This window comes from Schistocerca nitens, chromosome 7 (assembly GCF_023898315.1).
Source record: "Schistocerca nitens isolate TAMUIC-IGC-003100 chromosome 7, iqSchNite1.1, whole genome shotgun sequence".
In the NCBI taxonomy this organism is placed as follows: domain Eukaryota; kingdom Metazoa; phylum Arthropoda; class Insecta; order Orthoptera; family Acrididae; genus Schistocerca; species Schistocerca nitens.
The window spans coordinates 370432566-370448629 of record NC_064620.1 but is presented as its reverse complement, the minus strand read 5'-3'; the positions used below and the strand labels follow the sequence as shown (position 1 = coordinate 370448629).

Sequence of the window (16064 nt, the reverse complement as noted above, 5' to 3'; positions counted from 1 at the left end):
CCAGTACCAATATTTACCTGACACTGAATGTTTCTCCACTTCCTGGCTTGAAGACTCCTGCTCCGTCTTTATGCGCTCAAGTGGACCACCGTTTAAAGCAAAGCATTCACCTGGACCTAAGAGAACTGTCCTTGGGGTGACAACTTCAAATGAACGCTCCTTGTTCCCAGATTCAGCAGAAAGCTTTAAAGTAAGTTTAAGTGGAGAGTTCTTGCTTTTGATCTTTGGAACAATGTAGGAGCTGACGCTCTTTACGGCAGCTGGTTTACGTGGCGTGGTGACTGCTTTCCTCGAAACACTCCTCCTAAAATCTGAGCGACCCAGACGCTCTACCACTATAGATGGTGTACTGACATGTCTTAAAAGATGCTGCTCAAACTGGTAACGAGACTTGAAGTCCGTATAATTACATGCACGGCAGTAGAAACGACCAACACACTGTTCTTCTGCAGTATCTTCTCCCTCACTTACTCCACTGTCAGTGAACTGGTCTGAAGCAGCAACATCTGCAAAAAATGATTTTGTTGTTGTTAATAATCAATGAAAATGAGATACTGAACATGTGTAATAACAATTGAAATAAATATTACATTTTATGTTATTTTAAGTGTAAAGAAAAATTGTGTGTGTGTGTGTGTGTGTGTGTGTGTGTGTGTGTGTGTGCGCGCGCACGCGCATGAACAACTTCAGTCACCAGTTTCATTACTTTTTGACAGTTTTTTGGTTTTTTGGGCACACTGATGCACCAACATAAACAGCATGAACTACATATAAAGATGAAAAACTATTTACATAAAATCCAGAACAGCATTCTATACAGTTCAACACATGGAGCTTGTGCTTGTATATTAACACAGAAATGTTAAGCATACATAACCTTGACCATTTCACAAAGTATATATATTTTTTTGTTCAGTTCAATCTCCATTAATGCGAGAAGTTCAATCCCCATTACTGTGAGAATTCTTTCCTAGTTGAGGTAACTGCATGTTTCCACCCATGAGGACAACCAAAATCTTACTGACACCTTGGAAACAATAGGTTCCTATTCACCACTTAGAAGAAGTGAATTGCAGAGGCACAACGAAAAAAAGACTGCTAAAATATTAAGTTTTCGAATAAAGTCCTTCTTGCAAAATAGAACACCCCCCCCCCCACACACACACACACACAAACATCACCACAGCCTCTGAGTGCTGGCGGCAGTGGCTATGTTTGTCCGAGTTGTAATTTTTTTGTGGTTTTTGTGTGTGTGTGTGTGTGTGTGTGTGTGTGTTTTCTACTTTCGAAGAAAGATTTATTCAAAAGCTTAATATTTTCACAGTCTTTTTTCACTTTGCCTGCCTGCGACTCAGCGCCTCCTCTATGTGATCAGTAGCAGTCTATCCTTTCCATATTCTTGTTATTCCATCCAGGACTTTTCATTGTTTGGAAGTTTTATTACAAGCAGGAATAATGGCTCTCTTTTCAAAAGCAAACATAAATCTCTGCAGGAGTTTTGCCTGTGGAGATAACTCATTATCTGCACCTGCCAATGACAGTCAAGTAAATTACAATTTGTGAGTGGTTTTTCACTGAACTGAATCTCCTCCCCTGAACACTACTAAAAGCATTAATTGTCAGTCCTGTGGCTTCAGAATAAGTGTAATACCCTCCCAGTCTCATCAATCATTTTCTCACATATTATGGTGTACTAAGTAATGACACCTACATTTACAACTGGCAGCTTCCACTCTTAAAGGCCCTGCAGAATTACTGAGCTCTGATCAATGACAACAATTCATCAAACGAGAAAAATCCCATTTCAACTTTTTGGTGTATGGTTGAGTTTGATGATTTGAAGTTACCAATACTTGTTACCAGACAAGTGCATATTATGCATCGACACACATTCCCATCGTGGCTTTGGTTACCACTAAGCATAAATCACAAATTCACTTTGTGAAAGTAGGGCATTCTGTGTAACACACTAAATGATTACTCCCGCAGATTGGCATTAAGATTTCATATAGTTCAGATTATCCACAAGGTCTTCCAAGACCACCAAAGATGGCTCCTTTCTTTGATTTTACATTTGTTAGTTATATTTGGACCCGTGTAAGCCAAAGCTACTTGTTCTTGGAATGAGTCAGTGTGTAGTTTACAGAATGCTCATTTGAAAATTTATAAGACAAAGAGACTGAAGAATTAATGAGGTTAAAAAAAAAAATTGTGAAATACTACACAAATAAGTAACACATTACAGAGGAAAGTATCCAACTGCTATGATGTATACAATACCAGTGTGCCACAAAGAGATCTATCAACTTAAATTTAAAGACTTTGGATCTTATAACACATTTCCAGTTCTAATGGAAGCTTACTGAAAATTAAATCTTCTGGGCAACGTACACATTTCTCTACAATTATGACACACACACACACACACACACACACACACACACACACACACACACACACAATACCACCACATATGTAGGCCTAATGTCAAAGACTGAGCGAGGTGGTGCGGTGGTTAGACACTGGACTCGCATTCGGGAGGACGATAGTTCAATCCCACTTCCAGCCAGCCTGACTTAGGTTTTCCATGATTTCCCTAAATCACTCCAGGCAAATGCTGAGATGGTTCCTCTGAAAGGGCACAGCCGACTTCCTTCCCCATCCTTCCCTAATCCGATGACCTCGCTGTCTGGTCACCTTCCCCCTAACAATCCAACCCCAGCCTAATGTCAAGCTCAACAGTAGTGAATTCTTGTGAGGCACTTCCCTGCCTGTTGCGATTTTTGATTGTCTTTAACTCTTTTAAAACTGTTTCATTTACAGTCACAATCTCCAACCATTCTGTCATAACTCTGCTTTTGATTTAACTTTCAGGTTCTCCAGAAGACTGTCAAATTAGCATAACTCTCTTGACATTGCTGTGCAGAAGCACTACCCATGATTAGCAAGGCATTTGCATTAGTTACCTAATACCTAATTCAACTAAATCCATAACTATGAAACACTACAGAACAAACCGTCTCTTCACCTCCGGTTTAAATAATAATAATTATGGCACACTGTTACCAAATGGTAGCTTCTAAAACATATCACATAAAACTATAGGTTGTAATGTACCAACAAATGAACCCTGCACATAATGTATCTGGGAATGATACTGATTTTTCACTAGCGCACTGTGTACCAGACCTGCTACAGTCTTTACACCATACCCACCAAGCATTTCTCGCATTTTTTCCTGTTTAAGATTGTACTGAGAACATCAATTATGGCAAATGGTGTACAAGCAATCCTAAATAAGGTCACAAAAAATTTAGCTATAGTCTTGTTGAATGCACCAGCTTGTAACCATCACAATAAGTCTAGCAAATCCAATGAAAAGTGTGGATGACTCACATAAAAAAAGAAATACTCTTCCAATAAAACTTGTAATTTCGTCCCATACAGGTTCAGCATTTTAAGTATTTGAAAAGGAGCACTACGTGATATTCTCATTTTACTATTTCACACGCCCAAAAGTTTTACACCTTTTACATTATCTGTTAACAGTTTCCTCTTACAGCCTATAGTATATAAACATATTTTTGAAATTATCAAGCTAAATGCATTTCACCTGAACACTTCAGCACTAACAACCAACACGAAACATCAATAATTATTTTCTATGGTGACAGTGCTACTCTCAGCTTAAAAACACTCGCATAAAATGAAAGAACAGCATCCTTCAAACATATTAATGGTAGAATGAAAAGCCAGTCAAGTACCAAATGTTTACTTTTTATTCATTCGATGACAGTTTTGAGCAGAGACTCACTTTCAAATTATCATAAGAAAATTAAAAATGGCATTTCCAAAGACGTTAAAAAATATGCAATGAACATTAACAGTGCATACAGATAAAAATGCTAAAAATTCATATTAATGGTTGTTGTTGTTGTTGTGGTCTTCAGTCCTGAGACTGGTTTGATGCAGCTTTCCATGCTACTCTATCTTGTGCAAGCTTCTTCATCTCCCAGTACCTACTGCAACCTACATCCTTCTGAATCTGCTTGGTGTATTCATCTCTTGGTCTCCCTCTACGATTTGTACCCTCTACACTGCCCACCAATACTAAATTGGTGATCCCTTGATGCCTCAGAACATGTCCTACCAACCAATCCCTTCTTCTAGTCAAGTTGTGCCACAAACTCCTCTTCTCCCCAATCCTATTCAACACCTCCTCATTAGTTATGTGATCTACCCGTCTAATCTTCAGCATTCTTCTGTAGCACCACATTTCGAAAGCTTCTATTCTCTTCTTGTCTAAACTATTTATCGTCCTGTTTCACTTCCATACATGGCTACACTCCATACAAATACTTTCAGAAACGACTTCCTGACACTTAAATCTATACTCGATGTTAACAAATTTCTCTTCTTCAGAAACTCTTTCCTTGCCATTGCCAGCCTACATTTTATATGCTATCTACTTCGACCATCATCAGTTATTTTGCTCCCCAAATACCAAAACACCTTTACTACTTTAAGTGTCTCATTTTCTAATCTAATTCCCTCAGCATCACCCGAATTAATTCGACTACATTCCATTATCTTCGTTTTGCTTTTGTTGATGTTCATCTTATATCCTCCTTTATGACACTATCCATTCCATGCAACTGCTCTTCCAAGTCCTTTGCTGTTTGACAGAATTACAATGTCATCGGCAAACCTCAAAGTTTTCATTTCTTCTCCATGAATTTTAATACCTACTCCGAATTTTTCTTTTGTTTCCATCACCATATTAATGGTGTTGCTCAGAAATGGAGCAAGGGTACATCCACGTGTGGTACCGTATACTACCACTGATGGTGACTGACTAGACCTACAACAACTGATGCCAGCAAATATTTCAAACACAACAGACAAGAAAACTACATTTCTAGTGACTGATGAAACAGAAGTAAAAGCACGACCAGCAAATAAATATTACACCATTTCTAATCACAAATACGAAAAATAAATAAAGAAACGAGGGAACAGGGGAAGGAACGGGGGTGGCCTCTGTCATGCTCAGGCAGAAAAAAAATTATTACAAGCTTACAACAATCATTTATGTGGTTGCAATTAATACAATTATAGTCGCTTCTTCTAACAATTACAGATACCATGTGAAATAAAGGATAGCTGTCAATCATATAACTCGCAAAGGAAAAATGAAAACTGAATTCGAGAAACCAAGATTCAGGTTAAAACATGCGACCACCAATCAAAAGACTATGATAATCAAGCATAATGCAAAATTTTGTAGTCATGCTGAAAATTTGCCTGCACTAACACTACAGGCTTGTTTTAAATTCATCAACGATTATTTTACCATGCGAAGGGGGGCGGGGGGGGGCAATACTGCTGACATGCAACAATACTTCACCGGTGAAGATACTGTTTTAATTAACTGCATCCAGATATAACTATACTATTTGATTTATATTTCTGTTGTCACATATACTCCAATGTTTCAGATTGTCACCTATCTATAGAAGTGGACGTTTTTTGTTTCAAGAGGTTGTTTTCCCCCGAAGAGTGACTTTCTCAACGTTAACGCTGTACATGCCACATACGAAAATGTTCACCGATCTTCCCAATGAAACTACGCACTGTGTACATGTTAATCCTTGAAAAAGCAGATAAGTATTTATTTTTAAATAATGATTATAATACAATACCCTTACACATTGTAAACGTAAATGATCAATCCAACAAAGCTACATCCATGCACTGTTGACGCGAGCCATTGTCAGTCTTCTACGTGAACATTTTTCCTTCTGTTTCCCCCACAAGTTAATTATTGATAATGCCGAGTACCGTACTACAATCTTCGTGATTTTCATTGAATGTTTTATTATGTTTATAGCTATGAACGAATCTCCGTTGGACTGTTCGGGAAAATTCGAATTAAAAAACAAAACAAGCTTTTAACCAGAAATAAACTACGATGATACCTCGTTAATCACTATTGCACTCGACCTTCTACAGCGTAAACCACTCACCAGTTTTTGATGCTGCAGGTATGTTCATGGCAAGCCTCCTACAACAGTAAAAAATATATTAGAGAGATGATTGCATACTCACCAACTCGATAAGTATAATAAAGTACACTAAACATTTCAAAGAAGGGTAATTAAACAATCACCCGTTGCCATCTTGACTGTATAAACATGATCTTCATTATTCCTAAATCGAAGCACTGCCTACATTTCTCTTGTGCCGGCATTTGAAGCAGCACTGTTACACACGTATACAACTACCACGTTCACTTGGGCACTGCGGCCGTCAACACTCATCTGGATCAGTTACCAATTGTTTACGTCAACAAATTCCTTATACAAGTCCAAACATCGTTCCTCAACTTACGCACGTCAATCATAAAGATGTAACAAACATGGTGGTTACATTCTTCCAATGGCGTTAATCTATGGAATAGCTATCTATTCTTAACATCGGAAGTTGCGAATGGTATATCTTCCGACAGTCGAACAACTTCATGGACAAACTACGAACGCTTTAACATGACAAAAAATAATAAAAAATGCGGGAAATATGAATATATGGAAAACTTACCACGTGACACCAAAACCATTTCCACATCGAAGCGCAAGAAATAAATTTGTAGTAATATGTACTAAAAAGTTCACACCGTAGTTAAAGAACTGACAACACTGTAAGTCTTACGTCACCGCTTCAGGATTAGTGTTTGTTAACGAGTGCTTAAGTAAGTACCTTGACTGATGAGTCACCGCCCACTACCACTTTCCACATACACTAAACTTATCCGCTCCTGTTCCTGAGTGTGTACTCCCATGAACCGTGGTGTACTGTGAAATGCGGCTGCAGCATGGGCTGCGGAGAGGGGGAAGTGAAAATGGTCTCTGCCTGTAAGGCCGAGATTGGCGTCACAGGCGCACCAAACACAGCCGTAGGAGCGGTAGCCAGAACCCGACTGAAGCCGAACGCCGCCATGTGCCGAGCGAACCCGAACCAAGCAGGATTTGTTGAAGACTTGGCAACAGCAGCAGCAGAGCGCCAGTTCTCTACTCCCCCCCACCAGATGCACTCGTGGGTATACAGACCAAGGGAAACAGCTGTTAGTTAGCCATGAATAATTTCCAGACGACAAAAACGGAAGAGCGTTTACATAACACACTTGTTGTTTTTCCTATAAGCTGCAACGAAGAGAACATCGGAAGACAGAAAAAGTGAGCTGAGGAACGAACTTCGTATCCCATTGCCAAATGGCAAATAATACGGCTGATTAAGCACAGCAGAACACGCATGTGTTCCATTTATAATAACGAGTTGGTGTTCTGATTCAGACTTCTATAACGGCAAGGACTGCCCTCAAATTACATTTCAGTCATTCTAATTTAAGTTTTCTATATTTTTTCTAAATCTGCGCAGTCGAAAGGCAGACTTAACGAGGTGTGTCCGACTTATTCTACCATTCTTGCCTAAGCCGAGTTGGAGTTCCGTATCTAATGATTTCGACGACGTGGAAAGATTATCCTCCCTGACTCTTGGTTCAATTACTGTACATGAAACGATTCAAGGTTTTGATTAGGTAACTAAATACTGCGTGCATACTATGACGACTGTTCCTGACCGATATTGTTCTCACGTTTTACGGAAGAAATAAATGACATCAAGATAAATATTCAGAACCAAACTTATCTTTGTTTGTGTATTACAAGGTTTACTAGCATCGCAACAAGAGTCACCGAAATGTCCTTACGATTTTCCATGAGGTCGTTCCACAGTAGTCACACAAGTCAAAGCCTCCTCTGTTGTTTTCCATGTCCTTTCTGCATATACTATCTCATTCTCCCGTTTACGCGTAAATATTGACACCTCTGTCTGCGCCACCCTCCCCCCCTGCTCCCACGATAACTACCGTAATTATAAACATCACTTTCAGTTTCTCGTGGACTTCGCAAGTTGCCCGTCCGTTTCCCTCCCCTCCCGCCAGCCTATCAACTACCTCCCCTCGCTCATAATAGAAGGGATACCGGTTGCTAGGCAACCACTAACGAGATTCTACTGCCGCTCAGCGCATAAACGTACCAAGCGCCTCCGCCCAACGTTGCTTCAATGTAGCAGACGCATAAAGAAATAATGAAACAGCGCCCAATAAAGAGAGAGCTGTCACTGCACTGGCGCAATAAATATGAGTTTTTGGTCTCGTTGACAAAGGTTCTTTCTTTCATTGGAAAACATTGAGTGGATAAATTAGCCCGATACCGGCAGTGCTTGGTTTTGCACTTGGAGGAACGTGATCGGCAGGGTTCAAAGACACCCGTTAAGGGGAACCGGAAACTGGACATGGAGCCGTGCAACATGGCAGGTATCTTCTTTCTACTGCCCCCCTAATTTTAGAAACAAGTAATAAATACTAGCGATGAGCAGGAGACACAAGAAGAATGGCGTATTTCGTCCTGTAGATCTATCGACCATCGATTGTGCACATCTAAAGCTATACCAATCGGATCACTGTAAAATATGTGGCGAAATGCACCTTATACCATATAACGTAATAAGATTCTGTTCCATTCCATTGATGGATAGAATTTGGATGGATGCAGGAGCTATATTTCGTGCTTTTTATGCATTTGCCAGTGATGAATGGCATTTGACAGTGTAGGAATTACATTTAGTAACATTATTTTGACTACGCCTGCAGTGGTATAAATGATTTTTTCACGAGATGGCAAGCACCTTTTTTATGCATCTGTGAGTTACTTTTTTAACTGTACATGCAGTGCTATAAAATAATTTTTCGTGACATGGCAGACAACTTTTTTATGCATCTCCAAGTTAATTTTTTTTCTTCATTCCTTTGACAATCTCCAGAATGTCAAACAAACCTTTGCCGCCCTCTGTTGTGTATGCAACCTTTGCTGCCCTTTGTTGTGTATGATGTTCTACATGCCCCACTAGTAAAAACTTGGATAGAACTGTACAAAACTTTACGCAATTTCGTTTTGTAAATGAAGAGTAGTTTTATAGTATCATACCAACGGAAAGCTCATAATTTTTGTGTTTTTCACATTTTCTATGGTTGGCTGGGGCTGGAGGTCAAAATGTAAAATAACTCAGAAAAATCATAGTGATAGGAGAAGAAAAATCTCCTACAAAATAAAAAAAATAGGATGCTATGACTGGAGCACCACACTCCAAAAACAAGGAAGGTAACAACTAACTGATCAATAGAACTGTAGTACTGGAACCATCACATTGCAAATTCATGAACAGAAGAACCAGCTGGCACAATATTAAATGTAATAACTGAACCATCATATACAACACCATACAAAGAATATGAACTACATTAAAGTAGAAAGATGCAACAATTAGCAACTTCAAAATTTGCACAAATAGAAAAGAAACCAACATAGACTTCACAGACTTTAGCAAAATATTTTTTATTGTGCAGCCAATGAAAGAGAAGAGGTACAAGATAAAAAATTTTCAATAGAATGTAATTACACGTTAGTCTACAGCTACAACAGATTTACAACAACTTAGGAGTCATCAAAAGGTAAATAACATTGAAATATTGTACCAAAACATTAAATACCTAGCAACAAAAAACTTGAAGAGCTCCTTAGTGAAATACAACCAGATGCATTATGCTTTACAGACTAAATGCTAAATGAAGCAGAACTTTGCAATCTACTAATAAGAGACTATGATCTGACTACTTATTTCTGCTGACTAAAATATAAAGGTACAGATGTTGTGCAGACTAAAATACACTCCTGGAAATGGAAAAAAGAACACATTGACACCGGTGTGTCAGACCCACCATACTTGCTCCGGACACTGCGAGAGGGCTGTACAAGCAATGATCACACGCACGGCACAGCGGACACACCAGGAACCGCGGTGTTGGCCGTCGAATGGCGCTAGCTGCGCAGCATTTGTGCACCGCCGCCGTCAGTGTCAGCCAGTTTGCCGTGGCATACGGAGCTCCATCGCAGTCTTTAACACTGGTAGCATGCCGCGACAGCGTTGACGTGAACCGTATGTGCAGTTGACGGACTTTGAGCGAGGGCGTATAGTGGGCATGCGGGAGGCCGGGTGGACGTACCGCCGAATTGCTCAACACGTGGGGCGTGAGGTCTCCACAGTACATCGATGTTGTCGCCAGTGGTCGGCGGAAGGTGCACGTGCCCGTCGACCTGGGATCGGACCGCAGCGACGCACGGATGCACGCCAAGACCGTAGGATCCTACGCAGTGCCGTAGGGGACCGCACCGCCACTTCCCAGCAAATTAGGGACACTGTTGCTCCTGGGGTATCGGCGAGGACCATTCGCAACCGTCTCCATGAAGCTGGGCTACGGTCCCGCACACCGTTAGGCCGTCTTCCACTCACGCCCCAACATCGTGCAGCCCGCCTCCAGTGGTGTCGCGACAGGCGTGAATGGAGGGACGAATGGAGACGTGTCGTCTTCAGCGATGAGAGTCGCTTCTGCCTTGGTGCCAATGATGGTCGTATGCGTGTTTGGCGCCGTGCAGGTGAGCGCCACAATCAGGACTGCATACGACCGAGGCACACAGGGCCAACACCCGGCATCATGGTGTGGGGAGCGATCTCCTACACTGGCCGTACACCACTGGTGATCGTCGAGGGGACACTGAATAGTGCACGGTACATCCAAACCGTCATCGAACCCATCGTTCTACCATTCCTAGACCGGCAAGGGAACTTGCTGTTCCAACAGGACAATGCACGTCCGCATGTATCCCGTGCCACCCAACGTGCTCTAGAAGGTGTAAGTCAACTACCCTGGCCAGCAAGATCTCCGGATCTGTCCCCCATTGAGCATGTTTGGGACTGGATGAAGCGTCGTCTCACGCGGTCTGCACGTCCAGCACGAACGCTGGTCCAACTGAGGCGCCAGGTGGAAATGGCATGGCAAGCCGTTCCACAGGACTACATCCAGCATCTCTACGATCGTCTCCATGGGAGAATAGCAGCCTGCATTGCTGCGAAAGGTGGAAATACACTGTACTAGTGCCGACATTGTGCATGCTCTGTTGCCTGTGTCTATGTGCCTGTGGTTCTGTCAGTGTGATCATGTGATGTATCTGACCCCAGGAATGTGTCAATAAAGTTTCCCCTTCCTGGGACAATGAATTCACGGTGTTCTTATTTCAATTTCCAGGAGTGTATAAAGGTACAGCTGTTGCTATATTGATAGTCTACACTCTACAGGATACTGAATACTGGAAATATATAAATCTTCCAGCATGCATCAGAAAAGATTCTGAAATTACTGGAATAATGAGTGAAGAACTAACAACTTTCTGAGTACACATGTCACCAGGTGGTAACGTAGCAACATTTCTGAAAAAGGTAACGAAATTATTACTGAAGTTTACAACAAAGGATGTAACAAGTGGAGACTACAACACAGATATGGGTAAGGAATCAAAAGACAAAAAATAATTAAAAGAAATATTATTACAGTGTAATATAAAAAAATAAGAAATATACCTACAAGAATGACTGATTAGAGTCAGACTGTCATTTAACGTTATCATTAATATTGAAAATAGTGAATGTTAAGCAAAAGTTCTGTAAGCAGCAATCTCTGACCGTCAAGGATAATGTTACATATCTACAGAAACAGAAGCTCAAAAGCAGAAATAAAGCGAGATACGAGAGAAGTCAAGATTGTAAACCTAAAAAACACAAACATTTTAAAAATAACATTGAGGAAAGAAGATAGGACTGAAACAATGCAAGCACAAAGCATGAATGAGATGTACGATGCCTTTTACATCACTTCAATTCAGTCTATCCCAAAATGACCTATCAAATAGAGTAAGGTCTCAACTGGCAATGGATTACCAAATAAATAATTGAACACAGAATTAGAGTGAAGGAACTCAAACAGGGAACATGGGAGACATACAAACAGTACCAGAAGTCAGGCAATCAATAACAGAAGCAAAAGTCAGTTCAATAAATGCAGCCATACAAATTCAAACCACAAAAGTGAAACACAATGACACATAATAACACTTGAAGATGTAGCCAAAAGAGTGTATGTACCTGAATTTTATTAAGTGATAACTGAAAACATTACAACTACAGACAGAACAAGCACTTCACCTCACCTGGGCAGCCATCCTACCCAATGCTCGTGGAACCAGTAACAGAACTCAAGAAATAACTCAGAAATTAAAATCCATGACATCTGTTGGAGATAATGAAATATGAAATCATTTAATAAAATATGTGAATGAAGAAATAATTGAATCTCTTTTGCATATAGCAAACAGGTCATTCAGGAAAGGAGTATTTTCATAAAAATTAAAAATAAGAAAAGTAGTATGAATGTATAAGAGATGTGACAAAGATAACATGAATAACCACAGACCATTATCTTTATTCTTTGATTTCTTAAAAATACTAGAGATGTTCGTGTATAGTAGGATGGCCACATTTCTCAAGAAAAATAAGATTCTGATTCCAGCAGAACATGGTTTCCAAAAAGGAAAGTCTATAGAAACCACTATCTCAAGTCTAACAGAATCTGTTATAGATGCATTAGACAAAGGAATCTCTGTATCTGCTGTGTTTCCTGATTTGTCTAAAGCTTTGGACACAGTCATCCATAAAGCACTGACTGAAAAACTATGGCACATGTAGACTTACTGTGGAATGGATAAAATAATATGTTGGTAACAGAAAGCAAAATGTGACAGAATCTGGATGCAGATCTGATATCAGAAATATGAAGTGCAGTGTACTCCAAGAGTCTGTACTTAGCCCACTTCTGTTCAACCTATATATATATATATATATATATATATATATATATATATATATGTATTATGAAGAAAGGCCTTTAGGACCATTTTGAGCTAAAAAACAGAGTCATGCAGAACTGCCTTCTGTACTCTAAAAATATTGACTTCTCTAGCCATGTACATATATCGAACCATAATTCATTAATCAAAGGCAGTATATTACTAGAAAAAATGCAGTTGCTCATTCATATGACTACAAGAAATAAAGGTCGGTGAGAAGTATACCACATAGACTGCAAACTGCTGAAAAAGGCCCTCAATATTCAGTTGTATGACTGGTAAAGCATCTTTTTAAGAGTCTACGTGATAGTATGAGGGAAAGGACATTGCAAACCTTATAAAGGATTATGTGATGGAAAAAGAATTTTATATTGCAGAAGAATATCTGTGTAAGGGATAAGGAAAGCTGTTATTACTTGTAAGAATGTGCTGTGAATCAATTGAAAATATTGTAGTATGATGTGTGTAAATAACATGTAGTTTGTGGTTTTATATTGTAATAGACAGGCTAAATATTTTAAGATTTTAGGCCAAGTTGACCTCTTATATATTACAAGCACAGATTCTCTACATAATGTAATCAAATGAGGCCAAGTTGACCTCTTATATATTACAAGCACAGATTCTCTGCATAATGTAATCAAATGAGACCAAATAAAAATCAATCAATCAGTCCATCAATCCATCAGTCAATCAATCAATTACATTTCATCACAAATTGTACAGAACAGAATCATCTGGGCAAAAATTTGGTTCTCCCAGAAACACAAATGGTGATTCTTTCATTTAGGCCTGTATATAGTATCTCCTGCTATTAATAAGCCTGTAGTAGATAATTACGCATAAGGAGATGTCACAGATGAAGAAAGAAACGATGAGCATTTCTGAAGCACCATATTTTTTAGTGATTGACTGTAGATCTGAAGATACTGAAGGTATTTTCCCAGTAGTTGGAGAAAGAAGACCGCCCATCTCTCTCTACTATGTCCAGATGGTTCACAGAAATTCAGATCAGTGACTTCAGCTTTCAGAGAACTTCTTCTTAGGATGTCTTCATGTAAGTGACATTGAAAAAAGTGTGGCTGTAATACCATGTACACTATCGGGGCTATTTCCTTTTGATTTGGTTCAGGTAATTGTGTTTTTTCCTAGGTATATTTTATTACACCTGCACTAATTGAGACAGCTTAAAAACAGCAAGTTGGAATCAGAGTATTTTGTACTACATGCAGATATATTTCTGTGCCACTCAAATTTTGAAATTCCGAAATCACTAAAATTCAAGACTTGGCATCTTAAACAAAGTAATATTGTAAAGGTATTTCTTCTAACTCCAGTAAATGTGATTATTCAAAGAAATCATGGAAATTATGAAATTTTAATGTTTGTGATAATAGCTTTAATATGTAGGCCTCTGTGGATAATGTCCTTAATGAAAGTTATTCACTCGACGTATGTGGCAGCAAACAGTTCAAATTTCGTTCACTAATTTTGCCAAGTATCTTCAGCTATGAATCCAAATCAAACTCTCAATGTATTATTATCAATGTGTTTGCAATGAGTGTTTCATTCAATATTCACCTTTCTTTAAATTGTCAGTAATGAGATGATTAATAATTTTGCAAATATTAATGTGTCCCACAGAACTGCTAGTAGGAAACATACACTCACATTGGAAATAATAACAACAATGGAATGAACTAATTAATACAACACCAATCATGAAATATAAAACTTAATGTGATTATGAAGCTAAAATCTTGAAAAAGTATTTAAAAGGAGAGTGCTAGTGTTCATACCTGTGTTAATAAGGGGAGGTTGATGGACGAAAATACAGGTGGTGAGGCAAACATGGATACATTCTAGTATTTGCTCAAAATATCTTGTCCTCGAGAGTTACACTACTGTTCTAAAGTACCGCCCACTCTTGATTGCACGATTGCAATGATGTTCTTTTGTCATTTACACATCTTCTAGCAGAAATGTACATGTATTTACTTTTTGGGGGGGGGTGCCTCGCTACAATGCCTAGCAGAAATGTGATCTCATACTGCCAATTATTGCCTCAGAAGTGTTCTGTGTTAACTGAGGTTTGGCGTTTGCTAACTATGGTCTGCTGAAAGTATTGCTGTATTTTTTAAATTTTCTTCCTACTGAGCATACATGCATTTACTGTCATGGCGAAAACTCATGAATTAACCCCAAGAAAGAAAAATGGCATTGAGGTTCTAATCAAGGAAAGCTTAAACAATACTAAAACTGCAAAGAGATTAAATAGTTTGAGATCAGCTGTTAGTCGAAATCTGCAGAAGCTGATGGCCAAAGGACATATGGAAAATTTGCCATGAAGTTGGCACCCACGCATTTCTTTGTCCTGAGAGAACAGAATACTTCGACTAAGCCAGAAAAACAAGAGTGCTACTTCAGTTGAACTGGCAAAAGCATGGCAAGAGGCAATGGGAGTTAATTCGAGCTCATCAGTTGTTAGGAAAAGATTCTGTGTAATGGGAATGAAGGCTAGAGTTGGCAAGAGAAACAATTTTTTTTAGTGCTGAAATGAGGAAAAAGGGTCTTGCATGGGCCAGATTGCACTTAAGCTGGACAAAGAGCAGTGGAGAGTTCTGGTATTTTCAGATGGAATCCCATTTTCCATGGAGAGTCAAAGACCACAGCTCATCAGCTGTGAACTCAATAAAAGGACAGACCCTGACAACCTTGTGCAAACCATGAAACATGCTCCATCAGTAATGGTGTGGAGAGCAATGACATACCAAGATGTTGGAAGGTTGTACTTTGTTCAGGGAATAATTAACAGTGATTCGGCACCCAGTGATATGCACTGCGTCTGAAGTTTTCCCAGATGTCCAGTGTGTTTTCCAACTGGATCTGGTTCCATGTCACACATGAAAAAGGTGAGTTTTGGTTATTTTATCTCTGTAGTACAATTTCCAGGGTTGCTGCTGTAACATATCAGCCAACTCTATCATTTCAGATTTGTTCTGTCATGAGTAAACTGAGTATCAGAGAACTTCCATGGCCACGAAATTCGCTAGATCTTAATCAAATTGAGAATTTGTGGTAACTGGTTGGGAAAGAGGTTCAGAAGAAGAAGGCTACAACAAAATAGGAGCAGTTGGAGGTGACATGGCATGCCACTGCACAGACATGAACGTCCTATTGGTATATTTCCTCGAATTAAAATATTAGAAA

At 39.3% G+C, this 16064-nt stretch overlaps 1 protein-coding gene across 5 annotated transcripts in view; it reads right to left on the bottom strand.

Annotated features, from left to right (window-relative positions):
• The window catches only part of LOC126194736 (histone acetyltransferase KAT6A-like), a 72204-nt gene extending 65257 nt beyond the window's left edge, over window positions 1-6947 (bottom strand). For 3 of the 5 annotated variants that reach the window (XM_049932991.1, XM_049932996.1, XM_049932995.1), the window contains exons 1-3: window positions 6170-6405; window positions 6027-6064; window positions 18-506 (exon numbers count right to left, since the gene is read on the bottom strand). In XM_049932991.1, the coding sequence (XP_049788948.1) occupies window positions 18-506; window positions 6027-6054 (517 nt within the window). In that variant the 5' untranslated portion in view covers window positions 6055-6064; window positions 6170-6405. Of the gene's footprint in view, window positions 1-17; window positions 507-6026; window positions 6065-6169; window positions 6406-6597 lie in introns of those variants that run through there. The other 2 variants (XM_049932992.1, XM_049932993.1) reach the window with 2 other exon arrangements.
• Between the last annotated feature and the right edge of the window lie 9117 nt (window positions 6948-16064).